Source organism: Diadema antillarum, unplaced genomic scaffold (assembly GCF_040938485.1).
Source record: "Diadema antillarum isolate AM-2024a unplaced genomic scaffold, OU_Dant_1.0 seq00000163_RagTag, whole genome shotgun sequence".
Taxonomy (NCBI): Eukaryota; Metazoa; Echinodermata; class Echinoidea; order Diadematoida; family Diadematidae; genus Diadema; species Diadema antillarum.
In genome coordinates, this window is record NW_027271234.1 from 85,425 (window position 1) to 104,091 (window position 18,667).

Below are 18,667 nucleotides of genomic sequence, written 5' to 3' on the forward strand. Positions count from 1 at the left end.
ACTAAAAACCACATAGCTATTAACAGCTTTAGCTGAAAGCAGGATTTTAAACCATGATTAAACATCTCCATTCAAAGTCAAACTCCAAAGAGATTACAGCAATCTATAGGCCTATGCAATGATGGGTATAAAATCAAAGAATGGTTGGGACAGACTTGGTTGTTTTAGGATGCATGGCCTATGCACAGAAAGAAAAAAAAAAAGGTAATAACTACACTGGACTGGACACATCAGCTGGGACATGTGGCTTTTCTTTCTGCACAGACTGCCTGGAAATCACTCAAAACAGGAAGAAATGAGGGTACACACTTTTCATTACATCATGTTGAATCGGCTTAGAGGGGAATGACACCCAAATATTTATGTACGGATTGTGTGAATGCGGATATATTAGAACACATCAGCAAAGTTTAAGGGAAATTTGACAGTCAGTTTTAAAAGTTATGAATATTTACAATTTCGGTACTGCCATCACTTGATAAAAAAAAGACTATAACATTTTGAGATGCCACAGTAGATTTTCTTCAAACGTCACTGTAAACTTTCCCAATCCGCCTGGGTTACATTCCCTTTTACAACTGGCAAAATCAAGGCATTCAAGAGAGATCAAAGCATTTACTATGAATCCAGGATGTAACAAATATCTCACCATTTTTCTCTCTTTCACACTTTCAAAAACCGGCATCGAACTATGGACTTAACATCATTAAAAAGGTCTAAAATTATCCAGGATCACGTCACTGATAATCGTGTATAATGCGTCCATTCATATCTATATTCAAGAGTACCAAATACATTCTTTTCACAACTTTTAATGACTCATATTCAATAAAATGCTAATGATTTTCTTCATCCCAGTACAGTAAGACTGGGAAAATAAGGCTTTAAAACAGAAAAAACGATATACATGATTACATTACGGCATTGCACAAACCTTGACCACAGAAGACATTTAAGAGAAAAATCCCCATTATTCTATAAAGCCTGTCCTCTATCAAAGACTCATACACATAAAAAAAATGCATAGTGCTATGTTATTACAGCATCAACCTTTGAAGATTTGCAATTCCACATATACAATTGACATTGGCTGCAGATTACACACCAAATAGCTTCCCTCTTCTTTGCTTACATACTTGAAGAATTGCATATACATTTCCATCGTTACATGGATTACACCAAAGGATACATCTTTCTTTTTACCACCACAGGAGAAAGAGAACATGGAGGATAAGGACCTCCAAAATATAAGTTTTACATTCTCTTTGCATGACTGTCATTAGTGGTGATGATTCCTCCTTTGGAAAGAGAGCATTGCGCACTTTTGGCTTCACCAGAGAACCTTCATATGGACACTCATCAGAAGACAAGACTCATAGCCCCTCTCGGGCCCCCCGGAGGAACTTCTCCGTGGCCTCCGGGCAGCTGGGCTGACCGCTGACGTCGTACGACACCAGGACGCCCTCTGTTGGTCGGTGGAAGTACAGGAAGAGCAGGAGAAGGAGGACAGTGAGCAGAACAAAACCTTGCAGCCAGACGAGACGGGACATCTGTGACTTCATCTCGGCCATCTGGACTTCCATGACCTTTAGCTGGAGGCAGGGGTCAGATATCAAGAGGGAAAAGTTCAAAAGTGAACACCAGGGTCATTTCCTACACACATGCCATCTCGTAAATGAGACACCAGCCCACCACACATTAAAGTGTATCTCTCCTATTTCAAACAAACGGGTAATTACTTCATCTAAAACCATGGGCAGCTAAACCACATTATGATATACCACCCACTTGAAATCAAACTGTCGCATAGAGTGGGTATGAGAGCACATCCTGTCAGAAACCTATCAATCAGACATGAAGGAGGATTCACTGGTAACAATGGTATGCTGACATCCAAACCAGATGCATAAAGAGTGGCAAGTAATGTATAGTTGCAGTAATCTGTGCTCCATCAGACACACACTAATAACAACAGACATCTGGGGCCTGTTTCATAAAGAGTTGCCATTGATACTACGCTCGACTTATTGAGTGTAACTCGTTGAATCAAGCATAAGTTCAATATGAAGCGAAAGTCCTGTTTCATAAAGACACTTACGAGTTCAAGAAAAATCCAAGTGTAACTTTCAGTAGTTTGAGCCTTACTTGCGATCACTTGCAAAGTTGTTTGTGAAATGCAATTTGCAATTGATTGCAAGTTACGCTCAATCTTCATGAAACAGGCCCCTGATCTGATAATATTCTCTCTATTCACCAGTTGGAGGTGAGAACACACGTGTAGAAGCAGAAATAATGGACACTCAGAGAAACAGAGTGCCATCCGGTCAGCAGTAATTAGGTGGTAGTTACAAATTATGATTATTTTGCATGTGACGCAGAAAGCTGTGTCAGGATTATCCTCACACACTCTATCAATTCCAGAAAATACACGTGTATGTTTAATGAGGAAGAGATACTTATGAAGCGTAATTAATGCACACTTTTCACGCATTTGTTTAAAAAAAAGTTTCTGTGACTTTGGTAGACATTCGACCAAGGCAATATTCAATTTACATATCAAAATTACTGCACACTTTTCTTTTTCTTTTGAATCTGGCAAAAAGTTGACTTTTGCATATTCATCTTACATAATGAAGTCACAGTACAATTTTCTTTTTCTTTTGAATCTGGCAGAAAGTCGACTTTTGCACAGTTGACTGGATACTCCTTCGCGAGGAGTAGAATGAGGTTCTGCCACACAAACCAACATATTGTATGCAATGGCAAACTTACCTTGGTGAGTACTGACTGGACATTTCGGTCAGCAGCATCCGGTGTGTCTGCCCTGGCAGACTTGTGGGGACTGTAGAGACAGCTCATCCTGTTGAAGAAGATGAGACAAAAGCCTTCACCTATACTATTCATTGACGTGGACGCTCCACTTATTAGATGCTTTATGCTGCGAGAAAGCATTTCCTTTTCATGATCATCAAACGCCTATGATGTTTTTACTTAAAGTTGATTTCCTGCAGAATCTCTTCTTTGCTTTTGCTGTGCGTACCTTTGTGCATCTTGTAGTTTACTAGATAGATGGAGCACATATTAGCACTACACAATGTCAGTTTTTGTATCATTCAGCAAAGGGGAAGTAGATACCTGTACTAGTCAACATCTATTACACCGTGTCCTACTACACTGTAATTCACAACCATCTATGTATGGAGTATCAAAGTGTGATGTCATAGGTAATTCATCACCATGGAAACTGGTTCTAATCAACCTCAAGTGGCCTGAGTGTTTATGCGCGCACCTCATTCCAACCGAAACTATAACAAAAGACTGTGACATCATCACTTTGATACTCTACGCAGCCATCTCATAAAGGGATCGTATCGTTTTGGTTGAGACCTAATTTAAGGTTTCTAACATTTTGTGGTGAGATAATGAGAAACCTCTTATGAAATATGAAAGAGCATGTGATTCCACGAGGAATTCAACGTTTATTTGATGAAAATTGGTTTTGAAATGGCTGAGATATTCAAAACAGAGCAATACTAATAAAGTGTGAGACCCACACTTTATTACGATCGCTTTGTTTTACTTTGTTTTTGGATGTTTCAGTCATTCCAAACCCGATTTTCATCAAATAAACTTTGAATTCCTCTTAAAATGGTATGCTCTGTACTATTTCATAAGAGTTTTCTTGGCATCTTGTAAAAACTTAAAAGCCCAATTCTCATCTCCACCAATACTGTACTATCCCTTTAAAGACAGTCTGCTGAATGCTGCTAAATTGCTTTGGCAAAAAAGACAGTCTGCTGAATGCTGCTAAATTGCTTTGGCAAAAAAACTCTTGAAAAGTGTTGATGAATACACAACTACATTGTATACCACACTTTAATAATTTAATATGAGAGAGCACCATTTGTACACTTACGGAATCTGGAATGAGCCCTTCTAGCAGGGAAGGGGAGAGTCCTATCCATACTTTCACAGCTATCCTGAAGTAGAGGCTTCAAAACGGCTTACTGGGCAATATCACCTCCCCCTCCCCCCCCCCCCCATTCGTAAATGTCCCCACGAGCGAATATCAGAACACTGTCAATGTATTGTATGTGGTATGCAAGTTTTACAACCTTGAAAACTATTCTGTGCATACATCGCTTCAGTACAGCGATATATGAGCGTAGCCATCATTACCTGTGTTCAAACCTGTCCTCGAGTCTGACCGATTTCCAGAAGTGCGCCAGCTCGCTGGTCGCCTTGAACGAGGCGCCCTCCGCCGGCTCACTGCTGAGAATCAGGAACTTGTCCCTCACCACCAACTCTCCCGGGCCTGTAAAACGGAGTGGGACAGACAAGGCAGACAGAATATCACTTGTGGGAAGATATGCTACAATGGTGGTAAGCTGGATCAATTTCTCTGTCTATGAGGGCATCTTTCTGAATGTGGTGGATTCTTTTGTTCGGTAGGGAGAGAGTTGCGAGGAATTTACACGTTAGCCGATATTTACATGCGGTTGCAATCAATAAATATCATTGTTCTTTGGTGAAAACATGATAACCTTTTGTGATGGCAATACTTTCTTATTCAAAGTTTTGCTATAGTGAAACCTCTACAATCCCACTTGACAAATTTTATTCTGTTCTTAAAGGTCAAGTTGAACATGGTGCAGACTTGCACTTTAAAGATGTTTAATCAGCATTTGAGATCAAATGGAAATTGGAAAGGTGAAGAATTCTCGATACCATACTGATAAAATAGAATTTTGAGTGCTAAAATCAACAAAGAAGGCTAGCACCCTGGGTCTAATACGAAGCATAACTTTCGCAACTGACAAGAACAATACAGTTCGAAATAGTCTTAATATCTCTGCTTGGCATTGCTAGTAATGGAAAGAAAGAGACATAACATGTATCATGGGAAAACATCTGGGCAAGTTGGCGATGGGGGTGGGGGGGTTAGTTCAGGAAGCCCACTGACCTGAGAGCAGGGTGATGGTGATGTGGATGGATGAGCCGGGATTCACTGGGCCCATGCTGGGTCTGACTTTGTACCGCTCTGGGGTGGTAGTCTTCACCTGCAAGACCCCAACATATTCAAACATTTCCAGCTTTTAATGAATGAATGTTGGCAATATTGGTATCAGAAGATATTTTACACAGTACACTCCTGGCTCAGCACCCCATTTGGTAACTCAAACAAACTGCCTAACATTGTGGTGACTTTACCCTAACTAGGTCAGCTTTTGTGAATTCTTAAAGGCTCGGTGATGATTGACTCGATGGCATAAAAATTGGCATTTTTACAGAATAGCATGTAAAGCATAAAATCAAAATGTATTTTTTTTTTATTTTTTTTTACATAACATGCAATTTTGCTATATATGATATTAATGAAGAAAAACTGTGGAACTTTTCTAAGCTGTGTGATGAAGCTGATAACATGAATTTTTTAAAAAATGAAAAGTTTTGAAATCAATGCTGTCATTATCACGTTCATGAACAAGTATCACAGTATCATTTCACTGTAAATCATCACACCAATACAACTTGGACAAAGAATGCTACATTTTGTATATACGACAATGTTACTTCCGATGAAACAGTCATTGGCTGAACAGTCAAGTGTCTTGAATGGTCAAGAATAATGACTAGCTTTGAACATGTACACATTTTAATGCCTCTTATCATTTCAGCACTTGGATAAACTGGCACTTAAAGAGAAGAATCAAATGCAGCAACATCCAAGAGCTTGGTTTATCTCTGATAACAATCCATATTAGTGGAGGTTTCACAAACAGTGCTTTGTAACACCCACATGGGCTTTGACACAATACATCACCATGGTGAGTCACACAAGATAACTGTCCGACGATAATGACAATCAACATCATCATGATCATCATTTTATTATTAACTAAACAATCACGATAGCAAAATTCAACAACAAACATGACTGGTGAGTGCATGAAACAACTAGAGAAGCACTCTGAGAGTGCAAACCTCCACCAAGCAGCTAATTTCCACCACTGATCTTGTTCTTCCATAGAGATCTATGACTTCCACCCGTACAAATGTATTCTGAAAATCGCCCAATTTCCAAATATAAAAGCCTTTTGTTACGTCATCAACTTCCAGCTGCGTGGCGCACTCCCAAGTTCATTGACCATTCCAGCCAAAATATTAAAAATCCTTCATAGAATTCATAAAAAATTCCCAGATCACTACCAAAATTTAATCATCTGTTCCTTGTGTCATTCTCAACCTTTCCTGTAGGTCTAAGTTTCATCCAAATCCCTTCACAATTTTTTGAATCATTCTCCACACAAACACACAGACCAACAAACAAACAAACAAACAAACAAACAAACAAACAAACGCCGATGAACACATCACCTCCTCCCTTGTCGGAGGTTCTATGAGTGGTTATAAAGATGTCAAGAGGAACAGGGACAAGAAAGACACCATCTCACCTTGTACACCACTCTCCTCTCCGTCGTGTTGGTGATGGTGAGACTGGAGGAGATGCCTTCCGACCCGGAGACGCTGGAGGGAGCTTCAAACACCAGCAGCTCTCCTGGTCTGTGGTGTGGTGGAGAGTGGGGAGGAGCCATCACACATCAAAGACGAAAACACAAACACACACATAAACAAACAAATAAACAAACAAACATCACTCACTGTCATCCAATATAGAGAAGACTTTTCTTGATTCACTACATTTCTGACAATAAACTCTTGATTACAAAGACTGAATTACTGCTGAAATATCTATTGATCTTTGAACGTAGATTAGAACCTCTGGTAGCAATTTCACAAGTTCTGATGGTATGTAACATGGATCTGATACATTAAACATCGTTACCATACCCAGAATAGCAAATATTGCCGTCCCACAACTAATGAGCTGCATTGGCCCGGTACATTTTGTATCACTGTTTATATTTTTGTACAACAGATGGTCAATTTATGTATAACATTGCAATCCATGGATACACAAAGTTACCCACTACATTTCCACCTGTTTGCACAATATCTTTTTTTTTTTTCTTTCTTTCTTTTTTTTACTGTGGCAGATGATATCAAAGAAACACGTTCCTGGTCGTGAAATACACAAAAAGTTCTGACCTTATACTGATAAGTGGTCCACTGTGCACGTCCCTGGATTTACTACGCTTAGAGTGACTTCCATGCCTTTTCTGTAGATACAAGAGCAAGACAGAAGATTAAAAAACAGAGTGATACATCAATGGAAGAAGAACATGAATACAAATGAACTCATCAGAAATCATCTTTTCCTTTCCTGCAGGTTCCATTATGTTTCTTTTAACTTTCGCTGGGGTTGCTACCACATGATACTGATGTACTACAGTTTACATAATCACGATTGTAACACATTTTTTTTTTCACTTTTGACATGTTGTGATAATTTATGCTTATTACTGTGTTTATACTTTCTTACAGTATATTATGAATAACACAAGAAATTTTGAGAGTGAAATAAGAAAAATTTGAATGGAAGTAGGCTGACTGGCAGACATATAAGCCTAAAATACTCCCAGTGACAGATATCACAATTGGCAATTTTACTTAAATTGCCATAATGCACTAGAAGGACACACAATCAGAGAAAAAGAACATCAGTAAAGATCAGTGTACATGTGTGTAGGCATGTGTACATGTCTGTATGTCTTAAACATAGCACATAAACATTAAACATGAACACACACACCAAAGCATTATATCTCAGTCGATTACAAAAACTTACATGTTTCCTGTGACTTGAGTTATGGTCAGGATCAACATTCTCTTTGTCCTCAATATTGTCTTGGAAATGAACCTTGAAGAGAGAGAAAAAACAAAAATATGTATTTGCGGTTATGTTACCCAAAACAATCTTCACTGGGTCATTTAAATACTTCAACTGACTACCACAGCTTTTTTAGTTACAAAATAGAATGACACATTAAATCCAACTTGGATGTAAAAAAAATATCACTTAGTAACATAGAACATGGCAGTCAATTAGTCAAAATTTGAATCTACATGTAAGTGAGAGTGCTACAGAAAATGACAGGACCTACATGAAAGCAAGTTTGTTAAGCGTAGGTCCTGGCATTCATGCAGGTTTTCAGCACACACACTCAGACTGCAAGCGATTTCATATCAAAAGGATGATATATCGCCGATATTAGAAGTCACCACCCCCTTTCCTCCATACCAGTGCTTCTGAGTGAATAAATCCTGATTTCGAGGTAAGCTCTACGATCGACCACAACAAAACAAACAGGGAGGTAACTTACATTCTTGTTGTTGCCTAAGTAGAAAGCAAGTGTACGTTCCATGGGTCAAACTCTTAACAAAGTGAAAGCTAACCGAAGGCCATACTTATTTACTATTTCGTGCAAAGTGAGTTTCCCTGTAGATGCCAACCACAAGCACTTAATCCGAGATTCCATGAATTGAGATAAGTCTCGAGGACTTCGTCCTCCTACAACCGACTCGTGATGTCACAAAGTCTACAATATGTCAACACCACGTCTGACTTCCAAAGATACCATGGGTAAACTTTCTTTCATACTGCTTTATAAAAGCTTTGATTACTGATAAGCTACAGCTCTTGAGAAATACAAAACTGGATAATAAATCAGTGCTTTCAGCTATTAAGAAAAGCCTACCTCAACAGAAACTACAAGAAATGCATACAAAATGTAATAACTATTCGACAACCGCCATTAAAGATCGTGCAAATAACTGCCCAAATCTGTTCAGTCCAACAACACTTACTTGGTTGTTCTATTTTGCAATGTTGTTCAACTTGGTTTTTATCCATCATACTCACTTTCTTGGGCTGTCTCTGTTGCCGTGGCGACTGGACAGCATTGTTCACTGGCTGCAGGGAGAGGTCATTGTCCCCATCCACCGACCTGAAGGTCACATCGCCGTCGGCAACATCTCCTCCGTCGATCTCCTCCTCCTCTGCCTCCACATCCTTCATCTCTAGGTCTTCATCCTCCGGGATGTATCTCCACTCGTACGTATCCTATTCAAAAAAGTGCTGAGTCATCATGCTGAAATGCCAATCCATGACAAATGCATACACTACTACGGTAAGCCAACATAGTGGCTTGAAAATACCAACTTTCACTGTCATAGGGATCACTTTGGGGATGATAAGACAGAGGCAGATCCAGGAATTCTGTACAGGGGAGGTGCCTTTGCAAAATTATAGGGGACGCAAGCACCCCATCCCCCCCCCCATTTTTTTTTCTTTTTCTTTTTTCTGTTTTAACCAAAAACAAAGAGGGGCGCACCCCTGGTGTGCCCCTCTTTGGATCTGCCACTGTGAGGAACCACGATTTATTTTTCTGGAGTTTGCATATCAGGATTATGGCTGTACTGCTCGTCAGAGTCCACTTTGCATGACAAGACATCAACCACAAGGGCTATCTATTTAATAGAACACTGTAAACCGGTACATCAAATATTTTGCAAAGTTTTTATTTTTTCAAATTTCATGAGTCAGGTGCTATTCTCGAATTTAAAGACATGTGAAAATATTAACTCTGATCACGACACGAATGTGACGCACACACATACGTTTCTCTGTTCAGTACTGCACTCCATAATCATGAATTTAACCACTTGCGAAATTGTCAGGAAGTCCCAATTCACACACACACACACACAAATTAACTCAGTAAATATATGGCATACTTTACAGTAATGGACAGCTAACCGAAAAGGTGGTGTTGTATGGGCCCAAGGAAGAGACGGTGGCAATCAAAAGGGACATCAAACACATCATCATCATCAGTGACATCAAACAGAAAACTGTAACACCACCAGACTTTGAGAAACAGCAATAAACAACTTTACTTCTTGTCCTCGAGCGCCATGTCTGTCTGCAAAAACTCTCGAAGCGTTTTTATCCAACATGGGCTCCATGACAGTGGCTAGTCTTTGCAGGAATCAACACAAATATTTTTCTGCCAGACTATATTACTTTTTTTTTTTTTTTTTTTTTTTTTGGGGGGGGGAGGTAATCTTGACAAACATCAACTCTTTTGAGTTGGCTGCCAACACAAGTTTGAGTATGCTACACTTTAGGAAAACTTACACTTCCGCCCATGTGTGGAGGTAACGAGTCGAGGTCGATGTATGTTTGCACTTCTTTCCCACGGATGAACTTGATATGTTCCCTTGCCACAGCTGACAAGAAATTCTCCACAATCTTCCATGCAGCTGCACAACACAAAGTAGAACGTCACATAAGAAAAGAAAAAAATTAGTGTTGCTCTTGAATGCTTGCCAGGAACATTGCTAAGAAACATTCTCAAATATCATGCTGTTTTGAAAATTTGATATCCTAACTCATACCAAATGCCATTATCCAATGAAAACAAGCAAAATTCAACAAAAGACAACTTCAGGGCTTTTTACACTTGTAAAATTTTGCTTAGCCCCGGACCAACGGTGGGGCTAAGGGGGGGCCTTAGCCCCACCGTTGGTACGGGACTATCCTTAGCCCACTTTCTGTTTACACTCGTTTTTGCCAAAGTGGGCTAGCCCCACCGATAGTACGGTACTATCTGGCCCTGCAAAATAGCAGGTGCCAAGCAAGTGAGTGTAAACAAAACGAAAAAATAATCCTGGGCTAAGCGACGGAGACGAAGTCCGACCCTCACTGACCAATCAGAAACGAGGTAATCAAGTGTTGCCGGTGCGTGCGTGTACGTGTACAGTACACAGCGTAATTATGAATATTCACGTGGTTTGGAAAGTCCGGGGCTAAGAAATACGAGTGTAAAAAGGTCAGTTTTCTCCTTAGCCCCGGACAAGAGATAGTACGGGACTAATTGGCGAGTGTAAAAAGCTCAAAAAATTGGTACGGGACTAACGATAGTCCTGGGTCAGAGAAAGTCCGGGGTTAAGAAACACAAGTGTAAAAAGCCCTTTCCTTTCCACCATGCAGAGAAGAAAGGTGGAGGGATAGCTATCAGATAAGCCGTCTCTATTTACAGCAGAGCTGTGAAGGGGTTACAGAAAAATATAAGGGCTCTAATGACATCATTGCAGTAGATCTACATATGTACTCACCATTAAGTATCCATGGCATGTCATATATAAACAGCATGTCTGAAAAAACAACAACAACCAAGAACTTGATTTAATGAGAGGAAACACACAACACAGGGCACAATCACATGAATGATCAAGATATAATAAGCACATGGTACACTGTAATCACAAACACTGAACAAGAAAGTTATCACCTTTCATTTCATTCCAGTGGAAAAAAGACACTTGGCTTCTGTCATACAGATCATATATCATCATGTGATACCATTCATCATACAACAACAAAAATTATAATCATAATCATAATTCCTATTGAAGAATGACACTAAGTACAGACTGAATGTTTCATGGGCCATGTACCCTTTGACATTTTATACACAACTACATGTTGTACCTTTTATTCCAGACCATTTGGCGTCCAAAAAATGTCTGTCAATAATAAATCAAATTCCTGTCATTGCTACCTTTCCTTCCACTACCAAAATCTGGCAAAGTCAATGATACATATGTATACATGAAAATCCAATTTGAATTTTGAGGCATCCCCTTTGATTTGTTTTAAATTAGGTTTTGGAATATGTACAAGGGCATATACAGGCACAAGCTCAGCAGACATACTGGTACCATAAATTGGCAGCATAAGGACATGAATATGCTCCTACCTTCACTTTTAAAAAAGAACACATACTGTTTCAAAACAAATTACATGAAAAATCACTTTATCCAAATATGAAAACGCATACAGTACAAGTATGTTTCAGTCCTACTTGGCAATGTGTCACAGTTGGTCTGACTCTACAATGCATCAGTGAGATAACATGGCTGCACGTGTAACTTCTACTGTTTCCAAAATAGCAACAAAGCTGCATAATATGCCCTCTTGTTGACAGATCTAGCTAAAAATGCTTTTCCCCGAAGGTCCAACGAAAAAAGCTTTGAGCATTGATATGAAGCAAAAGGAAAAGATATTGTTTTCATTTATCACTTCCAAACTGATCCAATGTTTGAACAAACGTCTACCAAGAGTTGAGGGTCATGTGAGATTCAATTGAAATTCGATGGACTTTGGACGACTCCTGATAAAGAGAACAACAGCACTTACAGTCCCCCCCCCCCCCCCATCTCTCTCAAAAAAAGAAGTTTCACAGGAAAACATACCTATCCCAAATTTGCCCCTCTTTCAGGGTCATGTCAGAAAAAAAAAACATCTTGTGTCATGTATACAGGCAGGTCTAGGCAAAGGAAACTGAGTATGTTATAAATCAATCTACCAGCATACCCGATACCACAGCATAAATCAAAAGTACTACTACATGTATATCCTATGTGTAGTAGTATTAGCTGCACGGTCTCTGGAGAGCTGCCAGTATTTGTAATCTTATTTCAAACTTTTTAAGACCAGATTACCACACGAGATCTCGCTTTTAACCGTTCAGTTAGGCCATTTCCGTAACGATCGAGTCTTCACAGTTACAGTTATAATAAATCTCGAAAGATGCAAAGGGTGTCACAACTTATGGAAAACTACTACACCACGAATCATCAATTCTATCGTATTGCTCAATTTTTCTTTTAACTTGGATAAATGAAAGTAATACTAACCAACCAAAGCAGGGAAGTACAGCTCGAAGCATGTGATCATGAATCGCACCATTTCAATATCCTGAAATAACAAACAAAACGAAAGATCATTAAAATGAAACAAGACTTGTCCAGCCAACCCCCCCCCCCCCCCTTGAACATATAAATGCTTTACAAATGTACTTTGAATTGCTGAGGCACACAAATATGCCTGGTGGTGAACGGAACCCCAACCACTGCCATCTGGCAATCGTATGTCGAGCAAATTGATTTATGTGCGTGTATTTGTGGGTAGTCTTGTGCTGAACTACTGTATGCATTGGTACACATTTGCAGGCGACTGTCTGCATGCAAATGCATACACTTTGAATTCCATTGCAGTTATGCATACAGGCAGTTACTTTTGTGCAGTGAGAAATAAATGATTAAGTCTTAACTTGAAACAATCACATTTGCCTGTTTTAAGTAATTTCCCCCTTTGTAGACATTAGTATGAGGTAAACACATCCTAAAATTCTGTACAGCCTTCCTTCAGGACACAAGGTCAATGAACTTACCATGTTGGCAAGCCCCGCCCCCGTCATGTCCTCCATGACAACAATTCTGTCGTACGGGTTGCTCTTCTGGAGCTTGTTGAGCCAGTACACGGTCATCTTCCTGGCCCATTTCTGGTATTCTGGCTCCTTGCGGTAGAACTTGACCCGATACCACACTGGATGAACAGACGGACACAACAACGAAAGAAACTTAGTGGGATTTTCCTCTAGGGAACATTATGGTGTTCAGCAGCAAGTGATAGACAATCAATCAAAGTTTGGACAAATAAACTGACACGTGGGACCATTAGTAATGTGCTATCATGCTTTACAGATCATGAAGAGTTCAGGTATAATAATGTACAAAGTACCATAAAACAACTATGGACAAATCACAGTGATTCTGACTTTACTTTTTTTATCATTCTACTTTCTTATTATTCTATTTTCTTATTATTCTATTTTCTTATTATTCTCATTCTTCTTCTTCTTCTTCTTCTTCTTCTTTTTTTTTTTTTTTTTTTGGGGGGGGGGGGTAAGGGGAAGATCATATTATGTAATATTAGCAATACATGGCCAGTAAGAGAATATGCCTTAATCTAGACAATAAAAGTTTGTTTTGAAATTCATTTTTTATCATAATTCTTCAATATATAGATAACTAATATTCAGTACATAGATAATTTACAATGGTTTGTAGACAAAAGGGAAAAAAATCAATGTTCAAGCTGAAGAATTATAGAACAGAATCAGATAAAGAGAATGATAGAAACTTCATCTCTTTCTTATCTACTAAGAAAATCTCTATCTCTTGTAACTTCCCCATATCTATAGGCCCTACATTTATTTGTACAGCTATCTATTTTTCCATCAAAAACACAAATACACAAACAAATTACAAAAGTGTGCAAATATCATTACTCACGTATGCGAAGTCCCTTTTTGTCCGTAGCATGAGAGTAGAGCGCCCCCATTTGCTGGAACTGTTCTGGAAAACTCTCAAATGTAATATCTAACATGAAAGACGAAAACAAAACAGCATGATGGTATATGATGTGAGAGAGCCAGGTAGGTAGAAAATTACTCTGTATACTCTCTTCGGAAACTAGGTAGGTTTCGTCTTTATTCAACTTGTACTTTTTTTTTTTACTTAGTTTTTCCCCCTTTTTATGTTGTCTCTGTTTTTTTTTCTTTTTGTGTAGCATATATTCACTCTTTATACTTTCAGCATTGTAAATCACAGACAATTCAGCCACTGGACTGCGGAAATTTAATAATAAATAAACAAATTCAATTCAATAGAATTTAAACTTGAAATCAAGAAACTATCTTTGAATTACATTGAGAGTTACAAGCTATGCATTGTGGATGTACAATGATCAATGAAGCACCAAAAGAATACAAATATATGTGGTATTCAAGAGGGTTAGGAAAAAGAAATACACATCTCTCAACATCTGATCTCTTTAAATTACCTAAGTTTCACTCAGATCATCACTTTCTTACCATTGACACCAAACTCCTTTCTCCATTTCAGGATCTTCTTCATCTTTTCAAGCGCTGCGTCAATGTCCTGCTTACCAATCAGAAAGACGCTGTGTACATAAGCATCACTCTTTTTCACCCAATCCAGGTCACGTGGGTCATACAGGGACTCGCCATTTTCTGCACAACGAGGGAAGAATTCCAAAGTCAGTCATCGTTACCATACATTTAAGGAAAAATGGCAGCATATAAAAAAGAAATATGGTTTCACACTAGCAATCTGTACATCATTATCCTTTACATATTGACACACAAGATACCTTTCCATTCAGCATTATAAAGGAAACAAGTTGAAAATGCAATTCAGTTATGAAATGTGTCTGACTGCTGGCCAAAAAAAGAAAGAAAGAAAGAAAACAAATTGAAAGTTGATCTACTTGTCAAGCAAGCTGAATTCTTGGCAGTATTTGTATGTGTGTATGTAATGAAGTGTAAAGTATATTTTGATGAAAGTGAAAGGTATGGGTCGAGCGTAGACTGGCTCATATATTGAATTATGGTACACAAAATATATGCAATCTAATCTTCTTGTTCCAAGGGGTATCATGGAGATGGTGCTTTGAAATTTAAAGGACAAGTCCATCTTCATATACATGTGGATTGAGTGTATGCAACGATATTGGTAGAACACATCAGCAAAAGTTTGCGGAAATTCAGACAATGTGTTCAAAAGTTACAAATTTTTAAAGTATCTGCGCAGTCACTGCTGGATGAGAAGACTACTACAGTGTATGATGTCATATGCGTATAACGATATAAAGAAAATAAAAAGAGAATTTCACAAAACTTCACTTTTTGAATAAAGTGCACATTTCTTCGACTTGTTACTGACATGTTATGGGTAATATTATTCCCCCTGCCTTCTGAAAGAGAGAAGTCAAGTGTTCTTTTGATATGCGAGAAAAGTGAAAATATGTTGAATTTTCTTTATTCTTTCTTTATATCCTTGTACACATGTGACATCACAAGCTATAGTAGTCTTCTCATCCAACCTTGAGTGAGCAGAAACTTCAAAAATTCATAACTTTTGAACAGATTGTCCAATTTCCCTCAAACTCTCACTGATGTGTTCTACTAGGATTACTGCTTTCACTCAACCCACATGTCTATGAAGGTGATACATTGTCCTTTAAGCTACTGTACTATGCAGGCTCATAATACCAGGATTAATATGGCACATTATCAAACTCATCACCTCAGGCTAGATCACACAATCACAGCTAAATCTTGTTGAAAAACAACCTAACTCATTGATATCAACACTTAACAGTAAATCAACCTAAATTACACAGTTGTAACTGTAACTTAAGTTTAAATACCAGATCTCTGAAATTTGACATAGATGGTCTACCCCGGTAATAATGTGATACTGAATTGAGGTAAAAAGTAACTTTAACATCAGTTTCCACGTGACTAAGTAAATACTCTCCTCTACACAACAAAATAATAAAATAACAGAATTTATTAAACAAATGGCAAAGGCTCTTATCCTTTGCTTTGAGATGAAATTGAATGAAGTTGAAATTTAAAATGTCATGTACATTGTAGCAAATGACAGATGGAGCACTTGAGCTTACCTTCACCACATTCCTCAAAGAACCTAGTTCTCAGCGCATCTACTTTGGCTTTGTTGTCCTGAAAACGGAAATAGAAAATGTGACTATGAAGGCGACCGTCACTCAATAGACCAACTGTCGCACTCACAACTTAGCTCTTTTTAGGGCCTAAGTGTCTATAGGTCTAGCTAGTTTTGATGACCGTGACTTCTAACAAACGTTAACGTTAGCTTACTGAATCGCATAAAACCTTGCAAACATTCAATTCCCACTTCCTTTCAGCAAAACATTCTTTGCAGTTTGCATTTGCTTGTAAATGATGAACGATCGCAATTACAAATATTAGAAACTGGCAATGCCTAACGTTAGAGATTAGGCATAAAACATTGCAACCGGTGAAACAATGAACAATAACCTCATCATATCGATTCTGTAGCAGTGCTCAGCTCAGAGGGACAGTGCGCTTTCCTGCCATTTTCTCACAGAGTTCCTCCCCTCAAGCTCTGGGGGGGTTCGGACAGGCAGGCCTACTAAATGATAAGCAGCTTTATCGACTTTCCTAACACAGAGAAAGCTCTCTAAATCCCACCCATTGGACCTTATCCTATAAACGGAAGCTATAATAAATTTCTACAGGTGTAAAGAAAAAGTCAAATACCTTGATTTGTTGTCGAATATCAGTGCTTTGGTGACTGGAGTTGGCATTTGCGTTTGTGTTTGAAGCCATTTTGCGTTAAACTTGGCTCAGCTGACAAGTTACGTACCCGCTCCTGTTCTGTACCGATATCGCACTTCTAGCCAGCGCTTCTAGGATGTGTGTGTAGTACGTGTATGGGTAGCGATGATCGATACCGAAGTACCAACAACAGGAGCATGACTACCTTATTGCCAGCCGATTTGAGATGTCAACGAGTCGGAGCCACTGGGGCTTTGTTCACTGTCAGAGAGACGAAAAGTTTTTACTTTGTAATATGCAATTATTTGCATTTATGCCATTACCCCTTGAGTTTAGCAATATGGCGTTACAAAATGCCAATACTCATAGAGGCATGATACATGCGGAAGTGGAAAATTTCACGCATTTCACGAAAATGAAAGCATGCGAATATTTTTTTTTTTTTTTTTTTTGGGGGGGGGGGGCTCTGTTTGATTCCGCGAATATATACACGCGACCACTTTTACTGTTATGATGGCGAACGAACACACACATACACAAAAGCGCACAACTATTACATTGCCACGCGAGTGGTAAGATTATAATGGCACAACAAAATTAATAAGGGAGGAACTCGTCTCGTCTACTTTCATTTTTTTTCATTGCACACGAAAGGTAACAATGTGCAGTCACTAGAGGGAAACGAGTTAATGTATACATAATGAATAAGCATGAGATTAAAATGTTACACCTATAGTAATACGTATTACAGGCTTGTTTGGCATCAGATAGGCCTTTATAGTTCAGGTTCAAAGTAAGATCTATTTCCTTCAATGGCAATATCATAATACAATGAAAATCTATATGCAGTGACAATTTATGTACCGTGTAATGAAGGAGACATGACATAAAAAAACACATGCAAAAAAGAAAAAGAAAAACAGACAAGCTTGTATCGAGCTAATAACATATTCACACGAAACACCCCAACAACAACAACAACATATAAACGAAAACAAAACAATGAGAAAATAAACACAAAAAAGTGCCAAGGTTCATACTGACAGGGATAGGCCTATAGGGAAAAATTATAGCCTAATATAAGCATACGTTCTAAACTGAATTCATTCATAATATATAGAGAGTTATAACAAGTGCAAGCTATTTTTTATATTAAACGTTCATTGCACTTAAAGCAGCAGTCCTTATAAAAGTGTAATTTCATTTTCGATGAAAGATTAAAAGATGGATAGCAGGAAGAGGTGAAGTCAATTATCCTAACTTTTTTAAGTCACAGAGATGATGTCAGATATACAAAGATTAAAACTCGATTTCGAGAAAGAAAGGGAAATTGCAGAAAATGCCCGGAATTAAGGTACTTTAAGTTGAGATGAAACTCATAACCCTCAGCTATAAACTTTATTAAGATATATGATACAAGAAGACAAATTTACCGGCGATGTACAAATATTTTCCTGTTAGGCAGGCCCATTATAAAACGCTGCTGATGTATGGCCTGTTCATTGTTTCGCACAAAATGAATTTTCTGTTCGTAAAAGAGTGTGAAAGATCATTCTGCTCACACATAAACATGCTATTTGACATATTGTACACACACGGCACACACACACACACACACACACACACACACACACACACAATCATTCAATCAATCAATAGTATTTCTTGCTTGATTAACACTTCACGTGTATTATAATAAACACACTTTT

At 38.4% G+C, this 18,667-nt stretch overlaps 1 protein-coding gene across 1 annotated transcript; it reads right to left on the reverse strand.

The window, feature by feature from the left end:
• Nucleotides 1-1,107: 1,107 nt before the first annotated feature.
• Nucleotides 1,108-17,043, reverse strand: LOC139728081 (motile sperm domain-containing protein 2-like). The gene is made up of 16 exons (XM_071639044.1): nucleotides 16,941-17,043; nucleotides 16,304-16,361; nucleotides 14,688-14,846; nucleotides 14,107-14,193; nucleotides 13,203-13,357; nucleotides 12,667-12,727; nucleotides 11,083-11,121; nucleotides 10,103-10,227; nucleotides 8,825-9,025; nucleotides 7,751-7,822; nucleotides 7,111-7,181; nucleotides 6,456-6,564; nucleotides 4,964-5,060; nucleotides 4,180-4,315; nucleotides 2,773-2,860; nucleotides 1,108-1,592 (listed from the first exon to the last, which is right to left on the reverse strand). The coding sequence occupies exons 1-16, from the start codon at nucleotides 17,007-17,009 to the stop codon at nucleotides 1,374-1,376; spliced, it is 1,746 nt and encodes a 581-aa protein (XP_071495145.1). The 5' UTR covers nucleotides 17,010-17,043; the 3' UTR covers nucleotides 1,108-1,373.
• Nucleotides 17,044-18,667: the final 1,624 nt, after the last annotated feature.